General features: G+C 44.8%; 1 protein-coding gene across 4 annotated transcripts in view; it reads right to left on the reverse strand.

The window, feature by feature from the left end:
• XPO6 (exportin 6) overlaps nucleotides 1-13539 on the reverse strand; it is a 55989-nt gene that overhangs the window by 8466 nt on the left and 33984 nt on the right. For 3 of the 4 annotated variants that reach the window (XM_086621922.1, XM_086621921.1, XM_086621924.1), the window contains 10 exons: nucleotides 13180-13306; nucleotides 12305-12414; nucleotides 9787-9895; nucleotides 8909-9001; nucleotides 6566-6635; nucleotides 4804-4963; nucleotides 4009-4101; nucleotides 2680-2824; nucleotides 1582-1728; nucleotides 213-402 (listed from right to left, as the gene is read on the reverse strand). In XM_086621922.1, coding sequence (XP_086478048.1) covers nucleotides 213-402; nucleotides 1582-1728; nucleotides 2680-2824; nucleotides 4009-4101; nucleotides 4804-4963; nucleotides 6566-6635; nucleotides 8909-9001; nucleotides 9787-9895; nucleotides 12305-12414; nucleotides 13180-13306 — 1244 coding nt within the window. The remainder of the gene's footprint in view (nucleotides 1-212; nucleotides 403-1581; nucleotides 1729-2679; nucleotides 2825-4008; nucleotides 4102-4803; nucleotides 4964-6565; nucleotides 6636-8908; nucleotides 9002-9786; nucleotides 9896-12304; nucleotides 12415-13179; nucleotides 13307-13539) is intronic. The other variant, XM_086621923.1, reaches the window with a different exon arrangement.

Here is a 13539-nt window from a genome sequence, read left to right on the forward strand (position 1 = left end):
TACAGGCAACCTGGGGTGAGAGTGCCCTTTACACACCCACAGAAGGGTCTCTAAAGAAAGAAAGAAAACACATACTGCTCCTTACGTGTCCTCCCTATATGCTAAACACAGTTTCTCAGCCAAAACAACTGTAAGAAAAACAATTTCATGATGTGCATCGGCAGTTGGCACCGTTGGAAGACAGAACACAGCCCAAGAAGCTCGGTACTTACTGTCCTCCAGCTGCACTTTCCTCTGTGGCAAGATGGCATTGGATTTTAGTTGGCGGTATTCCCTCGTGAGGGCAGAGATCAGGCTGGCGTGGTTGGTGGAGCGAACTGCCCACTGCTGTTCGCTCTCTGGGAGGTTTGGCCAGGGCAGCAACAACACGTTCGACAGCGCTCTGCACACCAGCACCTGGGCCTGCAAGCAACGAGACACTGAGCAAAGAGACCACGTTCTGCCACGGTTGCTGCTCGCTTCGTGCCAGAGAACAGCCCTGGAGCGAAGTGACGTTTTACAGCTGTCCATGACATTATGGAGACAGGCTGAGAGAGTTGGGGCTGTTCAGCCTGGAGAAGAGAAGGCTCCAGGGAGACCTTCCAGCACCTTCCAGTACCTAAAGGGGCTACGGGAAAGCTGGAGAGGGACTTTTTACAAGGGTGTGTAGTGATAGGACAAGGGGCAATGGCTTTCAACTGAAAGAGGGGAGATTTCGATTAGATCTAAGGAAGAAATTTTTCACTCAGAGGGTGGTGAGACACTGGCACAGGTTGCCCAGAGAAGCTGTAGATACCCCATCCCTGGAAGTGTTCAGGGCCAGGTTGGATGAGGCTTTGAGCAACCTGGTGTAGTGGAGGGTGTCCCTGCCCATGGCAGCAGGTGTGGAACTGGACGGTCTTTGAGGTCCCTTCCAACCCAAACCATTCTATGATTCTATGATCAGCAGCACTCACTGTTTGAGGAGAGAGTTCAATAGCAGAAGGTGAGCCCGAGTGAGAGCTGGCAGCTCTGCAAGGTAAGAGAGGAGCAAAGCTCCATCACTCAGGGGCTGGAAGCAGCTCCCAGCTCTGTCAGCCCTTCCCTGCAACGGTGAGTCTCCATTCTTTGTATGCCTAAAACAAAGATGATGCCACTTCCGCTACTCCTAGTCCGGCTGACACAACAAGCGTGTAGAGTTGTACACAGCACACCTGTGTCCAGCCTCCACTGTGGCTTTTCAGCACTTCTGTAACACACATACTAACTCGGAGCGAGGTATGTGGAATGCTTGTATTAAGCTTCACAGAAAACTCTTTCTGGATGTCAGAATCAATGTGTCTGATCAATGTAAAGATGATGCAGAATCAGTGACTGTCAGCAAGTGAGACAGGAATAAGATTTAAGAAGTGCAATTGTGTTTTTCCCTTGTGCTGTTGCTTGAAATAGATCATTACTGACAAACTGTATCACTGGATTCCTGGATACCCACAGTACAGAGACAACTGCTGCCTCCACCTCTCCCCTTCTTTTTTTTCTAGGTTATACCTCACTACAGTAAGACATGAGGCACAGCTTCCAAAGGACACCTAATCTACATTCCTCACATTTGAGACAAATCACCTTATCAGGGAGCCGCTGAGCAGAAGTGTCCGTGATCCTGTTGAACACCTTCTGTACTGCTGGGATGCTGATCAAGAACACCGGTCGCACTGTGGTCGCTAAAGAGACGAGCAGGTGGCACGCAGACAGCAGCAGCTTCTCCTGCACCTGAAACAGAGGGGGCACATGGTCAGGCTGCCCAGTAACACCATCACACAGAACCATACAATGCAACACTGATGTCAGACAGCACAGCAAGCTGCCACCACCAGGTTTTTGTAAGCAAGACAGCTCTGGGGCCTCCAACATCAGAAGGACATGGAGTTGCTGGAGCGGGTCCAGAGGAGGTCATGGAGGTGATCCGAGGGCTGGAGCACCTCTGCTATGGAGACAGGCTGAGAGAGTTGGGGCTGTTCAGCCTGGAGAAGACAAGGCTCCAGGGAGACCTTCCAGCACCTTCCAGTGCCTAAAGGGGCTCCAGGAAAGCTGGAGAGGGGCTTTGGACAAGGGCGTGGAGTGACAGGACAAGGGGCAATGGCTTTGAACTGAAAGAGGGGAGATTTCGATGAGATCTAAGGAAGAAATTTTTCCCTCTGAGGGTGGTGAGGCACTGGACCAGGTTGCCCAGAGAAGCTGTGGCTGCCCCATCCCTGGCAGTGTTCAAGGCCAGGTTGGATGAGGCTTTGAGCAACCTGGTGTAGTGGAGGTTGTCCCTACCCATGGCAGCAGGGGTGGAACTGGATGGTCTTTAAGGTTCAACTCAAACCATTCTATGATTCCATGATTTATTTACCAATCAGAGCACAGGTCAGTTCCCTCAATACTGTGGAAGAGAGACGTTTCCCCACTTTCAAGCCGGACTGAATTCACAAGCCTGCAAGTTGTTAACTCTCATATCAGCTTGACCTACAGCACTATTTAGAATTGCTCTTGGTCTAAGCTTGCACGAGACACTTCCTGTGGCTCTGGAAGACAGACACCCAGTTCTCACAGACTGATTCACATCAGAACCCACAGCGAGGTCCAGAACAGACCATTAAACACCTGAACACAACAGCTTCGCCAGCTGAGGGTCTCCTGCTCTAGACAGAGCCCAGCAGCACTGATGACGGAAGGTACCTTTGAGCTGATGAGGGGTGCGATCGCCTCCAGAGCGGTGGAGACGAGGGAGATGAACTGCTCCGGGTTCTGCCGGTGAACTTCGCTGTAGAACTGCGCCAGCCAGTGCGCGTAGGCTTGCAGGGCGGCCAGGGACTGCGCGTGGCTGCGGAGGAGCAAAGCAAGGGTGAGACATGTACACGGGACAGAAGGTATGCTAGCAGGAGGGCACAAGCTCTGAGCATGGTGGGAAGTTTTGACAGCGTACTGGGAAAGAATATCCTCAGACAAAGGCGGCAGCTTTTTCTTTAAGAATTAATTTTATTACTTTCTTTTTGTCCTGGACTTGTGTCCTCCAAACGTTTGATGTACCTTTGCTAGGCTAGCATTAGAAAACGGATCACGAGTTTCTTCAGGGACATTGGACAGAGGAAAGGATAAAACCCCCTCACTAACTGAGAAAAAAACCATCTCAAATTATTTTAAACCAGGAAAGGAAAGAGACTATTAGAACAAGATAATCTGCACAAAACTCAGTGCTACTAACTTGGGATTATTAGGAGAAATCCATGGAATTACATGATGAAATCTAGTGTGGGTTTTCAAGGAGCTGCTATACATGCAATTACAAACTAGAACAAGCACTTGTGTTCGAAAGGACAACCTTAAATTCTGCTTACAAACCACTGGCTGGCAGGAAACAGGTCTGTAGTACCCGACATTAACAAGGGAATGTCTCAAAGGCTGTGAAGAAGGATGTTCTATTACCAGCAGCACCAGGATTTCACACATAATGTCAGCTTCTGGATCGAAGGCATTCATTTGTTTCAGAAATGGCTTGCCTAGCTGGAAGGCACATTTTTGTCTTGGAAGTACAGGGTTTCGAGTCCTTGGCTAAGAAAAACATCTTTTACCTGAGCCATAGATCTGACTTTGGCAGCAAAAAATCCATAAGCTGGAACTATATACTGACAGTGGATTCATTTCTTAAAATATCACCACTGCAACACTTATTTTATCATTTAATTACGCTGCAAAAGAACTAAGCTTTTACATCCATTAGTACAGTTTGCTTTATAACAGGCATTTTTACTTCTCATCACGATTTTATCTTTCTTTAAATAACCTCAGTACATCAATTTGAGGAAACAGCGGTCCAAAATGCTGGCAGCAGCTTTGACCTTCGACAGTCAGCAGAAGGTGCCCTGGTGGGTAGCAATCACAGGAGAGATGCCCTTTTCAGAACATTTGCCAAGCGAGTGGTTAGAGCACCAGACCAAGATGAGATCTTCCTTCACTCCATGTCTGTAGGGAATTTGGATACAATCATTCTCAGCGTCTCATACTCACACATCGATAAGATCAGGTTTCAATACCGACGGCACTGCAGTTTCGATGTTGTACAGTTTAATCTGGGATCCATACAGTGTTACTTTTACCAACCTGGAAGCAAACACATACATGATAGTGTAAAGGGACTGTAAAGTGGATACACACATGTGCAAATTCACTCAAACATCTTATCTGAATGCAGCTCTCGACAAGTCTGTGTCAACATTTAGCTAATATGTAGACAAGATTTAGACCCTTTAGTTGAAAATAATTCAGAGCCTATTTTATTGTTTGTGATAAGATGGAACAAGTGTGATGATCCTGCATGGAAATGAAAAACCATAGCCAAGGCAGCTGTGTAAAGCCCTAAAATTCTGTAATTTGCAACCATGTGCTAATAAAGTCTCTTGGAAGTGAGGAATCAAATGATGTCTGCCTTTCAGTTTTCACTGAGCTTTTAATTTAAGAAAATAGATTTTGGTGATTTTGCTTTGAGAGGCACAACTCTGAAGTCAGACTCTACATCCTATTTCATTGCATCACGAATGCAGATGCTGGAAAACAGGCACCTCAACCTTTTCAAGTGACTGATTTTATTTAATCCCTCCTGTTGGTTAAGGATTTAGAAAGCCAGCTGGGAAACTTAACACTGATGAACGTAACAACTAAGGTTGTGGCCATCGAGTTCTTCATATCTCACTTTAATCATAACAAGGGGAGGCAGGAAGAAACCTTGGTGTCCACACTGACAGCAGCGGTGACAATTGCTCCTGGTACCAGTGAAGGGGCAGGAATTCCCCCCCCCATACCTACCTCTCCACCACTGTAAGAGCATCGTTGAACCTGGCAGCAAACACATCCCCAGTGAAGTACTCTGCCAGACGACCAACGGCCTGCAGCAAGGAGCTCAGGTCCCTCAGGGAGCAGTGCAACCGGCGGCAGTCGTTCTCTGCAGTGATGTTCAGCCTGTGACCTGAAATGACATCATGGTTCGTTAGCAATGAAGCCAAAAGACCCAAGTGTAAATAATCACTTGTGCTAATAGCCACTGACTAAGAGCCTAGCAGTCTAAAAAATTCATACTTTAAAAACTTTGTGCAAGAAAAAAAAAAACAACACGTAATCTTGTGACTAAGACACAGCTCTTTGGGATGAGAAATCTAATTACAAAGCTCCAGGAAATGCAAAGTTTATTCTAATTACATTGCAAGCATTCCACTTAAATTAGCTCGGCAGTGGGTCACAGTTCAAACCAGAGCACTGTCCAAGTGACTGAAACACTCAAACTGAGTAAGACAGTTCAACTGTTCCTACTGCCACACTTCAAATTCCTCTTGAAAGGCTGGAACGGATGTCACCAACTATTTCAGCCTTTTACACGTTTATTTTATTCTATTTGATACTAATACCTACATAACCAGGAGCTTTTTTGGCTACCTGGCATCATGAAGCAACCCCTGCTCTGCACAGAAGGTCATTACTCACTCCCTCTGCTGGCTCCACTGCAATAAATGTTCCAGCAGCAGCAGCATATTTGCAACTGGAGCATATTTACTTCCAATGTGAAGCGTGGTTATTAATTCCACATTTCTCAGATCCAAGAAGCACAGCAATAACCAGATTTGCCAGTCTTATTACCTATGCAATTGTCCTACGCTCATTCACGTACGCCTGGTCTCCAAATATTGCAGACCTTTTACTAAAAAAGCAAACATGTTCTGCAACACCACGTTTCGAAGAAAATCTGTTTTTCTTTCCACTGCCTGTATGTAATCTTGGATTAAGTTTTCAGCACCAAGCTTGCTGTTCTGTACCATGGGCACCAGCGTGTTACCGCCCGGTTCTGAATCCCCGGCTGCACCTGAGCTGCTACTCCTGATCCATCAGCTGAACAGTCTACGTGACAGCTTCTAATACAGATTGTTGCTACAGCACTAAAAACCTACACATTGCTTATCCTAGGTCTGAAATGATCCTAAAATTGGGAGTATTTTTTCCTGAACTGTCTGTACAAGAGTTGCCATTCTGCCATGTATAGCAGTATTGAAGATGTGTCAGATTCCTTTACTGGTCATACCAGAAAACTTGAATAGAACCTTAGCTACAATTCTCTCTCATACAGATCTCACTACTACTTCTTCCTTTATTTCTCGGGAAGGAGCAGTAAAGCTGTGCTCATGGTGGACAACTACACTCCTATGGTGGACAACTTCACACCAGATTCGAGCCCAAAGCAAAGAGAAGCACAACCTTTCTTTAAATAAGTTTCAGTGGGAGGCAAAGAGTAACCATTATCCCTTCATGTTACTATAGCAGTTGATGCTGCATGCTTGTTCTTAACACATATGGTATCTTCATTTCAAGTACCAGAACAAAGTAAGACCTATACCAATAAAAAAATCACATTATTAGATTTTTGTCTGCTATTGGAGTTTGACTACTGAGCCATGAGACACCACACGTGTTCAGATCCCCAATGGAATACGGACAAAGCAACACCCAAGCAGGTCTAGAGCGTTTTTTGCCATCAGCTGTTCAAAGAGTGAGGACCGCAGCGCTGGACGGTGGTTATTACCTGTCCCTGAAGTGACCACGAACTGCTGGAGTCCCAGATACACTTCCAAGTTATCCTGGAGAACTGGAAACTAGACGAGACAAGAGATGAGAGTGATTTTTGAGCTTGGCAGACGGTTAACACCCAAGTACTAATTATTCAGTTAGAGCACAGTTTTCTTATCTCTCCCTAGTGTCTTCAAAAAGACACTTGGATAAAGGTGATCCGGGCTGATCCTGCACACCACAGCTTCTCAAGTCTTGATAGCCGTGATGAAAACAGAGATTACCACCCTGAAGGTGTTTCTTTGTGGTAACTCCTTTTCCCACAAATACCAGTAATCAGTGTAACAAGACAGCGGCCTGACGAGTGTAAGCGATGGCACAGCATGCCACCAGCACGAATATGAAGATGGATGTATGACCCAGACCAAATGGAGCTGGGGAAGGGCAGAGCCTGGAGCACAGGAAGCTTGCGCCGCATTCACCTCACCCAAGAGCATCAAGAGGCAGCTATCAAAATATTATTCAACCAAAGAAGTTGAGTTTGGCACCTCTGTAACAGAGGGGAGGGAAGTACTGCAGCACTCTGCCAGCAAGCTGCAGGCTGCATCAAGGACTGCTGAAACCCCATAGGGAATACAGCCAAGGGAGCAAACACCCCAGGTGCCATGCATCCTGGTCTGGGAACACTGTTAGTCTAACTCCATCCTTCAGGACCGACAGCAAACACGCCTGATCCTGGTGACGCACAGGTTACACCAGCATGGGGGAGTGTGTTATAAACTGAGACCAGAAAGCCTTCTAAGCAGCTTTTGGCCAGCCAAGGTACTTCACTGGTATCTGTCAGGGGGTTATTTGCTTTGTTCCTGAATGTATTCGTACACATACAGCACAAAATTGCACACTGACCTTTTCCTTGCAGATATCCCACCTGAAAGAGTATTTTCCAACCCTTTCAGTCTGGCACAGTTCTACTTAATTTCTATTGGCAAAGTCACCACATTTGAAGTGGCTGGCTTTATGGAAGTTCGCTCATTTATCAGCACAGGGAACTGCAGCCTTTCATTTTCCAGCATGGGACAGAGTAACAGCAGCAGCTGTACGCTGTTTTAATTATTTGCTGCTGATAGCCACTGCATTCAACAGCACCACAGACTGCTGTGAAAAGCACATGAAGCTGCTGGAGCATCTCCCAGACTATCCAGCGTACAAAAAAGAACTAACACAGGGCTCAGGGAAAGCACTCACTATGGAGCTTCTAACAGGCTGTGCCTTATCAACAGTTGAGCACCTTTGTGTAACTGCAGGAGGAGAACTACTTAAAAAAACCCAAACAGATAGTCTCCCTCATGTTAATGTGTTACTTTAGGAACCACATGCTCTTCACCATATGACCCATATGCTCACGGAAACAGCTGCTCTTTTTGTTTGCCTCTTGCTGACTCATGGCGTGCCACCACGCTGCAGAGGATCTTCTACTTTCGTATGAGGAGTATTTTGCTCACTACTTCAGAGTTTCAAGTAATATACTTCCAGCACTTAGCTCAGCCATAATGTTTCTTAAATAAAAAATATCAATTGAAAAAGCAGTTTGGGTCAGGCATCTTCTGCCTCTGCAGCAGCTCAATTTTCTGTGCTTCCTGGGAATATGGTTCAGAGGTCCAGATACGCAGTATCTCCAGCAGAATTAATAGATGTGCCACTGCTATATTCGCTTTTCTTCTCACCCAGCAAAAAGGTACTGACTACTCTGAATTTTGGACCCCACCAGCTCACAGCCTCGAGATCCCTTTCTCAGAAACCATTATAACAGTACGAACCCAGACAGCTTTTACACCACTGATTCTAGGAACAGCAGTGGCCCTGGCTGGAGAGAAGCACTCATCTGTGTTCATCAGATATTAATTCCCAATTGTCCAAGTCACTCTTCTCAGCATTTGTATCTTCTCAGCCCTTCATTTAAACAAAGATTTCGCTCTCCTTAGAACCTTAATAACGACACTCCCATCTGCCCAATTTGCAGCACTGTCTCCTAACATAAAGCCCAAGATAAACAGCAGTGAAGGGGCTGCTGCCAAATGTTTACGCTTTGAGAGATGGGAATTTCTAAAGAGCTTAGTGTGCAGCAAGTAAGACTCAGATGCTCACTGAAGTACCCTCTTTAAAACACACCAAGAAGTTTGTCAAAGCCAAAAAAACAAGCTTTTTCCTTCAATTTCTGCTCTTCCCCTTGCCAAGCTTTGCATCCAAAACCGAATCTCCCTGCTTATTTGGCACTGTGGCCTCCATCAAACAGCTTGCAACAAATTCCAGCAGTTGGTGCTCATTTCACATTGTACTTCTGGTCTGGATGACTACTTACTAGTGTGGAGAAGGCATGAGTTGGCAAGAGCTCCATGACTTTTGCAACCACTTCCAAGCTCTGGCGCAAGTACCGCTGCCACTCGGTCTGCTGCTACGAGAAGAAACACCAAGGTAAGCACAGCACTTCCAGAGGGAAACAGATGGCTTTTTGTAGATTAATAGGTCTTAATTGATGTTTGGGACTACCTAGCTCCTTTCCAGAGCTTAGCTTTTACAGACACCCAGATACTGAAGAGATATTGCTCTTATGAGCCTCGTCTGCTGCTAGACATCTGATAGAGTCTCATGTTACCAGCCCACACTGGTAAAAATGCATGCACGTTTTCCTGGAGTGATAAGGCACAAGCATTCACTCCTAAAGCACAGTTACAGCTCAGGTGACAAGCACCCATTACACAGAACAACCTGCCCTTCCAGTGCTCTGACTTCATCTGTTTTGGCCACCTACTCCACTTTTGTATTTACCAGTACTGAGACGATGCTTACAATACCGACTTGGGACAAACACACTTAAATAGAAGCACCAAAAATATATACAGCTTAAAGCTTTTCTCTCAGAGATATTCCAGTATTTAAATTTCAAAGCAACCAGACATGGACACCTAATGCCTCTGATAATCAGAACTTAAGTATTTATGTTTTTTCCCCCCCACAAGCATCAAGTTAAAAACAAAGGTTGTATCCTTTCAGTGTGACTTTAACTACGTTTTTGTCAAAAGCATTCCATGCTGCTTTAAACCTCAAACTCCACACAGAATGGAGTGAAGAAGCAGCTGTCTAGCTTGTACTCCAATGTACAGGCTCTGAGAAAGACATTCCAAGTGCAAGAGTTAACATCTGGACCTGCAGCCGTCCATGTTCAACTCTGCTCCTTACATCATCATCCAGCGTCTCGTCATCCAGCTCCTCCAGCTGTGCCTGGTTATACCTGAACTGGATTCGATTCAACACCTCTGTCAGCAACAGAACCAAGGCGTCTTCGTACCTATGACCATGGAGAAGACAGCAAGAGGCTGAGAAAACAATTCTGCAGAGATTGCTGTGCCCACAGCCCTTCCAGCAAAGGAGGTACGTAAAACAGGTGACAGTTTAAAGTGGGCCACTGCAAAGAGCCTGCAGCACAGGTTTGTTGAGGAAACACCAAACAGATCCCGGGATTAAGAGGATTGTGTCATTTCAGGTCACAAGTTATCTGCAAGGAAAGAGCCTTGGTAATATCTGATATCCCTCTACTTCTGAAAGGGAGAACTGTTAGCAATAGAAGCAGCCCAAGTGTTCAAAACAGGAAAGGCAGGAGTGGCTTGCCAGGAGTAACAACAGATGGTACATGAACAGGAGGCACCAGGAGTTTCTTATTACTTAAGCTGTTCCTCAGCAGCTTGTCTGATGCTCTGCTTTTTGGGCAGGGAATGAGGAACAGATGAAATGGAGCAGTTATAGAATCATAGAATCATAGAATGGTTAGGGCTGGAAGGGACCTTCAAAGGTCATCTAGTCCAACCCCCCTGCAAGGAACAGGGATATCTCCAACTAGATCACCCAGTTATTGCTGCCTACCTCAAAAGGGGACCTCCCCTGAGGCTATTTGTTCTGCTATTCTCTTTCCCTACACTGTTGGCCAAAGAATTCAGGTCCTTGTCCTCTGAAACAAAGCCAGCACTTTTTCTACCTGTGCTGTAACACCACAGGCATGTCACTGAAAGGTATCTTTTCATCTCTTGGAGCTATGAAGCTGCAAAAGACCCTCCTTCTCATTGACCACCTAAGAATAACGTCAAGTTGCAAAATTAGCACAGAGCTACTCGAGCATGCAATCACTCCTGGTGACAACGAAGTGGTTTTTTGTTCGTTTGTTTTTTAAAGAAACCCTCCTTTCTCGAAGCATTTGGTTCGATGCACGGACCAGTTGTGCCATTTTCTAGGTGAGGTCAAGTTGGAAAACTGGGCATTAACATCCACTTACAGAGATTCAGAGCACACTGCAATCCAAGCATCAGACAAGTCAGCTGTGTCACCAGCTAAGCAGCTGAAAGCTGTCTGCAAGGTGGCCGAATTACCATTTTTTCCATAACCACATGATGTAACTCTGGATTTGGCAATTTATCCAGCAGTGAAACTTGTAACACGTACAAAATGCAAAGCTTATAAACCACAGAACAGGAAACTTGATCTGAGCTCCTGTGGTGTAGCCACTCCCAGACTGTCAAACTGCAGCGTTTACAAGGCTGAGTGTGCAGGAAGCTGTAATTATAGAACTCACCACTAAGGACAGGTAGTTCTGACAAAACAATACAAGTTTCAACCACTTCTGTGATTTTTTTTTTTTGGTTTGTTTATAGTCTGACATATCTCCTAAAGAGAGAGCTGTTGTTTGTTCCAGTTTTCCCCATAACAAACTATTTGACACAAAGATAACACACATTACACACACGTTTAGCCAGATGAAGAAAGAGCAGAATGCCAAGGCAGAGTTCAATAGCATTAGGCAGAGAGCAGCAAATTAGGAACAAATTATAACAGAGTTCAAACGTGAATATCTACTACTTGAGGAATTACAGACCCACAGTTCCCATGCTGAAAGGAAGAGCACTGTCTGGTGTAAGTTAGTTCCACGTTTGTTTTTTGTGGTTACAATGCCAGGCTGTCTTTCAAAACCCAACCCCTCGTATTTAGCCTGCTCAAGGGAAAAAGCTTCCTTCTGCACTTAGCAGAACATAATACGGCACAAGCCGTGGCACTTTAAAGCCAAAACCTGCACAAGATACCAGTATATTCACTAGATTTTTAAAATGGCAGCAAAAGGACTTTTCTCAAAAGAGAGTTACTCATTTCAGGATACAGCATCTACAAAGGAAGAGCTGCCGACCACTGTTGCAACGGGTACACACAACCAGCATCACAGGTAAGCAAGCGGAACTTTTAACTTCCAAACACAGTCTCATCCATATTTCTCAGAAACACAACCTCCACTTAAAGAGGAATTTTAGAATCCTGATTAAATAAAAAATGTTTCTTAATTCATTCATCAGTTACTTACTAGGCAACTTACTCTGTGGTCTCCTCCTCTAATATGCGCTAAAACACGCTCTAAAATTTGCTAAAATGTGCTCCAGTTCTATTTTAGACTGCAAAGCTTTCTTCCTCTGCCTGCAGAGTTCACACACAACATACGTAAGTGACAGTTTTTCTACCCTAACCTGCTGAGTTTGGATTCTTTTGAGTGAGTGTGAAACACTGACGTTTACACTTTTTACACTTTACAATTTTAGAAAAAGAAAAGACTCAACCACGTGTGAAGCTGGAGTAAGCAATAGCTTATTTCTCACAGTCCTTCCGTGGTGACCAAGAAGCCTCTTTGCAGCTGCCACATCCTGACAGCTTCCCAACGGCTCACCTGTTGAGTACTGCTTCTTTGTCTGCCAGACGGCTTTTAATTTTGCTAGTCAGATAGTCCAAGAAGAGCGTCCAGATGTCTAAGCACGAAAAGTAACCTTCATGGGTAGGCTGGAATACACCAAAATTCACAATGAATATCATGAGCTGGGGTAAGATTGGTTTCACACAATGAAAATAAGAGTTAACATGCGCTTCAATCCATGAGAAGAACTTCTTGCTCTATTGAAAAATTTCTAGGTCACTGGAGAGAGTTGTAGCTGTTAAAAGACAAAGAGCTTTAGCACAAGGGTGGGAACCCAGGAATTACAAGGCTGGTCTCAGCATTAACCCATCCCATGGCTTACTGCACTGCCTTCCAGCATTTTATAAACCTGCTTGTCCTTATTCACACGCAGGGGTAAATAAGGCTGAGCTGCACTGTGACAGCTTCTACAGCAGGGTAACATGTACTACAAGCCACAGGGTTGTTTTCTTAATGCTAAAACTAGAAGTCACAAGGAAAGCCTCAGATAAAATAAAAGCAGCAGATTCAGGAGAAAAAAAAAAAAGCATCCCCAAACACAAAACAAGCCAGCTGGAGAGATTTTTCCAGACAATATTATCCATTCCAAGGACTAGAAAAAAAAAATACAAGCAGAAGCAACGTTAAAGATCAGACAAGTTGTTCTTGTAAAGTAACTACATGTGACTGCTGTCTCCAACTAAATCCAAGAGCACATTAAGCCATTTTCCAAGTGCCAGTAAGAGAAGTTAATTGCTTTTTTATGACCTAACTTTAGGTATTGACTTCACTGGGGAAAACAAGCTAGCCCTGCTGTACAAGACAACAGAAGAGAGAACAGATAGAGGAAAAACGATGCTGCAAGGCTGTACCTGATGAAAAGTGTATTTGAACAACAATGCCAGAAACTCGACCACGGGGAACTGGGAGTAGGATTCAATTCTTCGTAGGTGGACGCTCACAAAGAGGCGGAGAAAGTCCGTAAACTTCTCAATGTAGCTACAAGGGAAAGAAGAAAACACGACTGAGAAAACATGAAGGACGCCACAAGCGAAAGTAATTTATTTGAAATAGCGATAAAATTCACTAAAAATCCTTCCATTAAAAAGAAAGTTACAATTAACAGCCAGTAAAACAATGGAAATATAAAGCCCTGCAACAATTACCTACAGGACGGCAACCCTTCATTCCATTAACACCTGAAACAGCAGAAAAGACAGTCTAGTCAAAAG

Source organism: Tauraco erythrolophus, chromosome 17, assembly GCF_009769465.1.
Source record: "Tauraco erythrolophus isolate bTauEry1 chromosome 17, bTauEry1.pri, whole genome shotgun sequence".
In the NCBI taxonomy this organism is placed as follows: Eukaryota; Metazoa; Chordata; class Aves; order Musophagiformes; family Musophagidae; genus Tauraco; species Tauraco erythrolophus.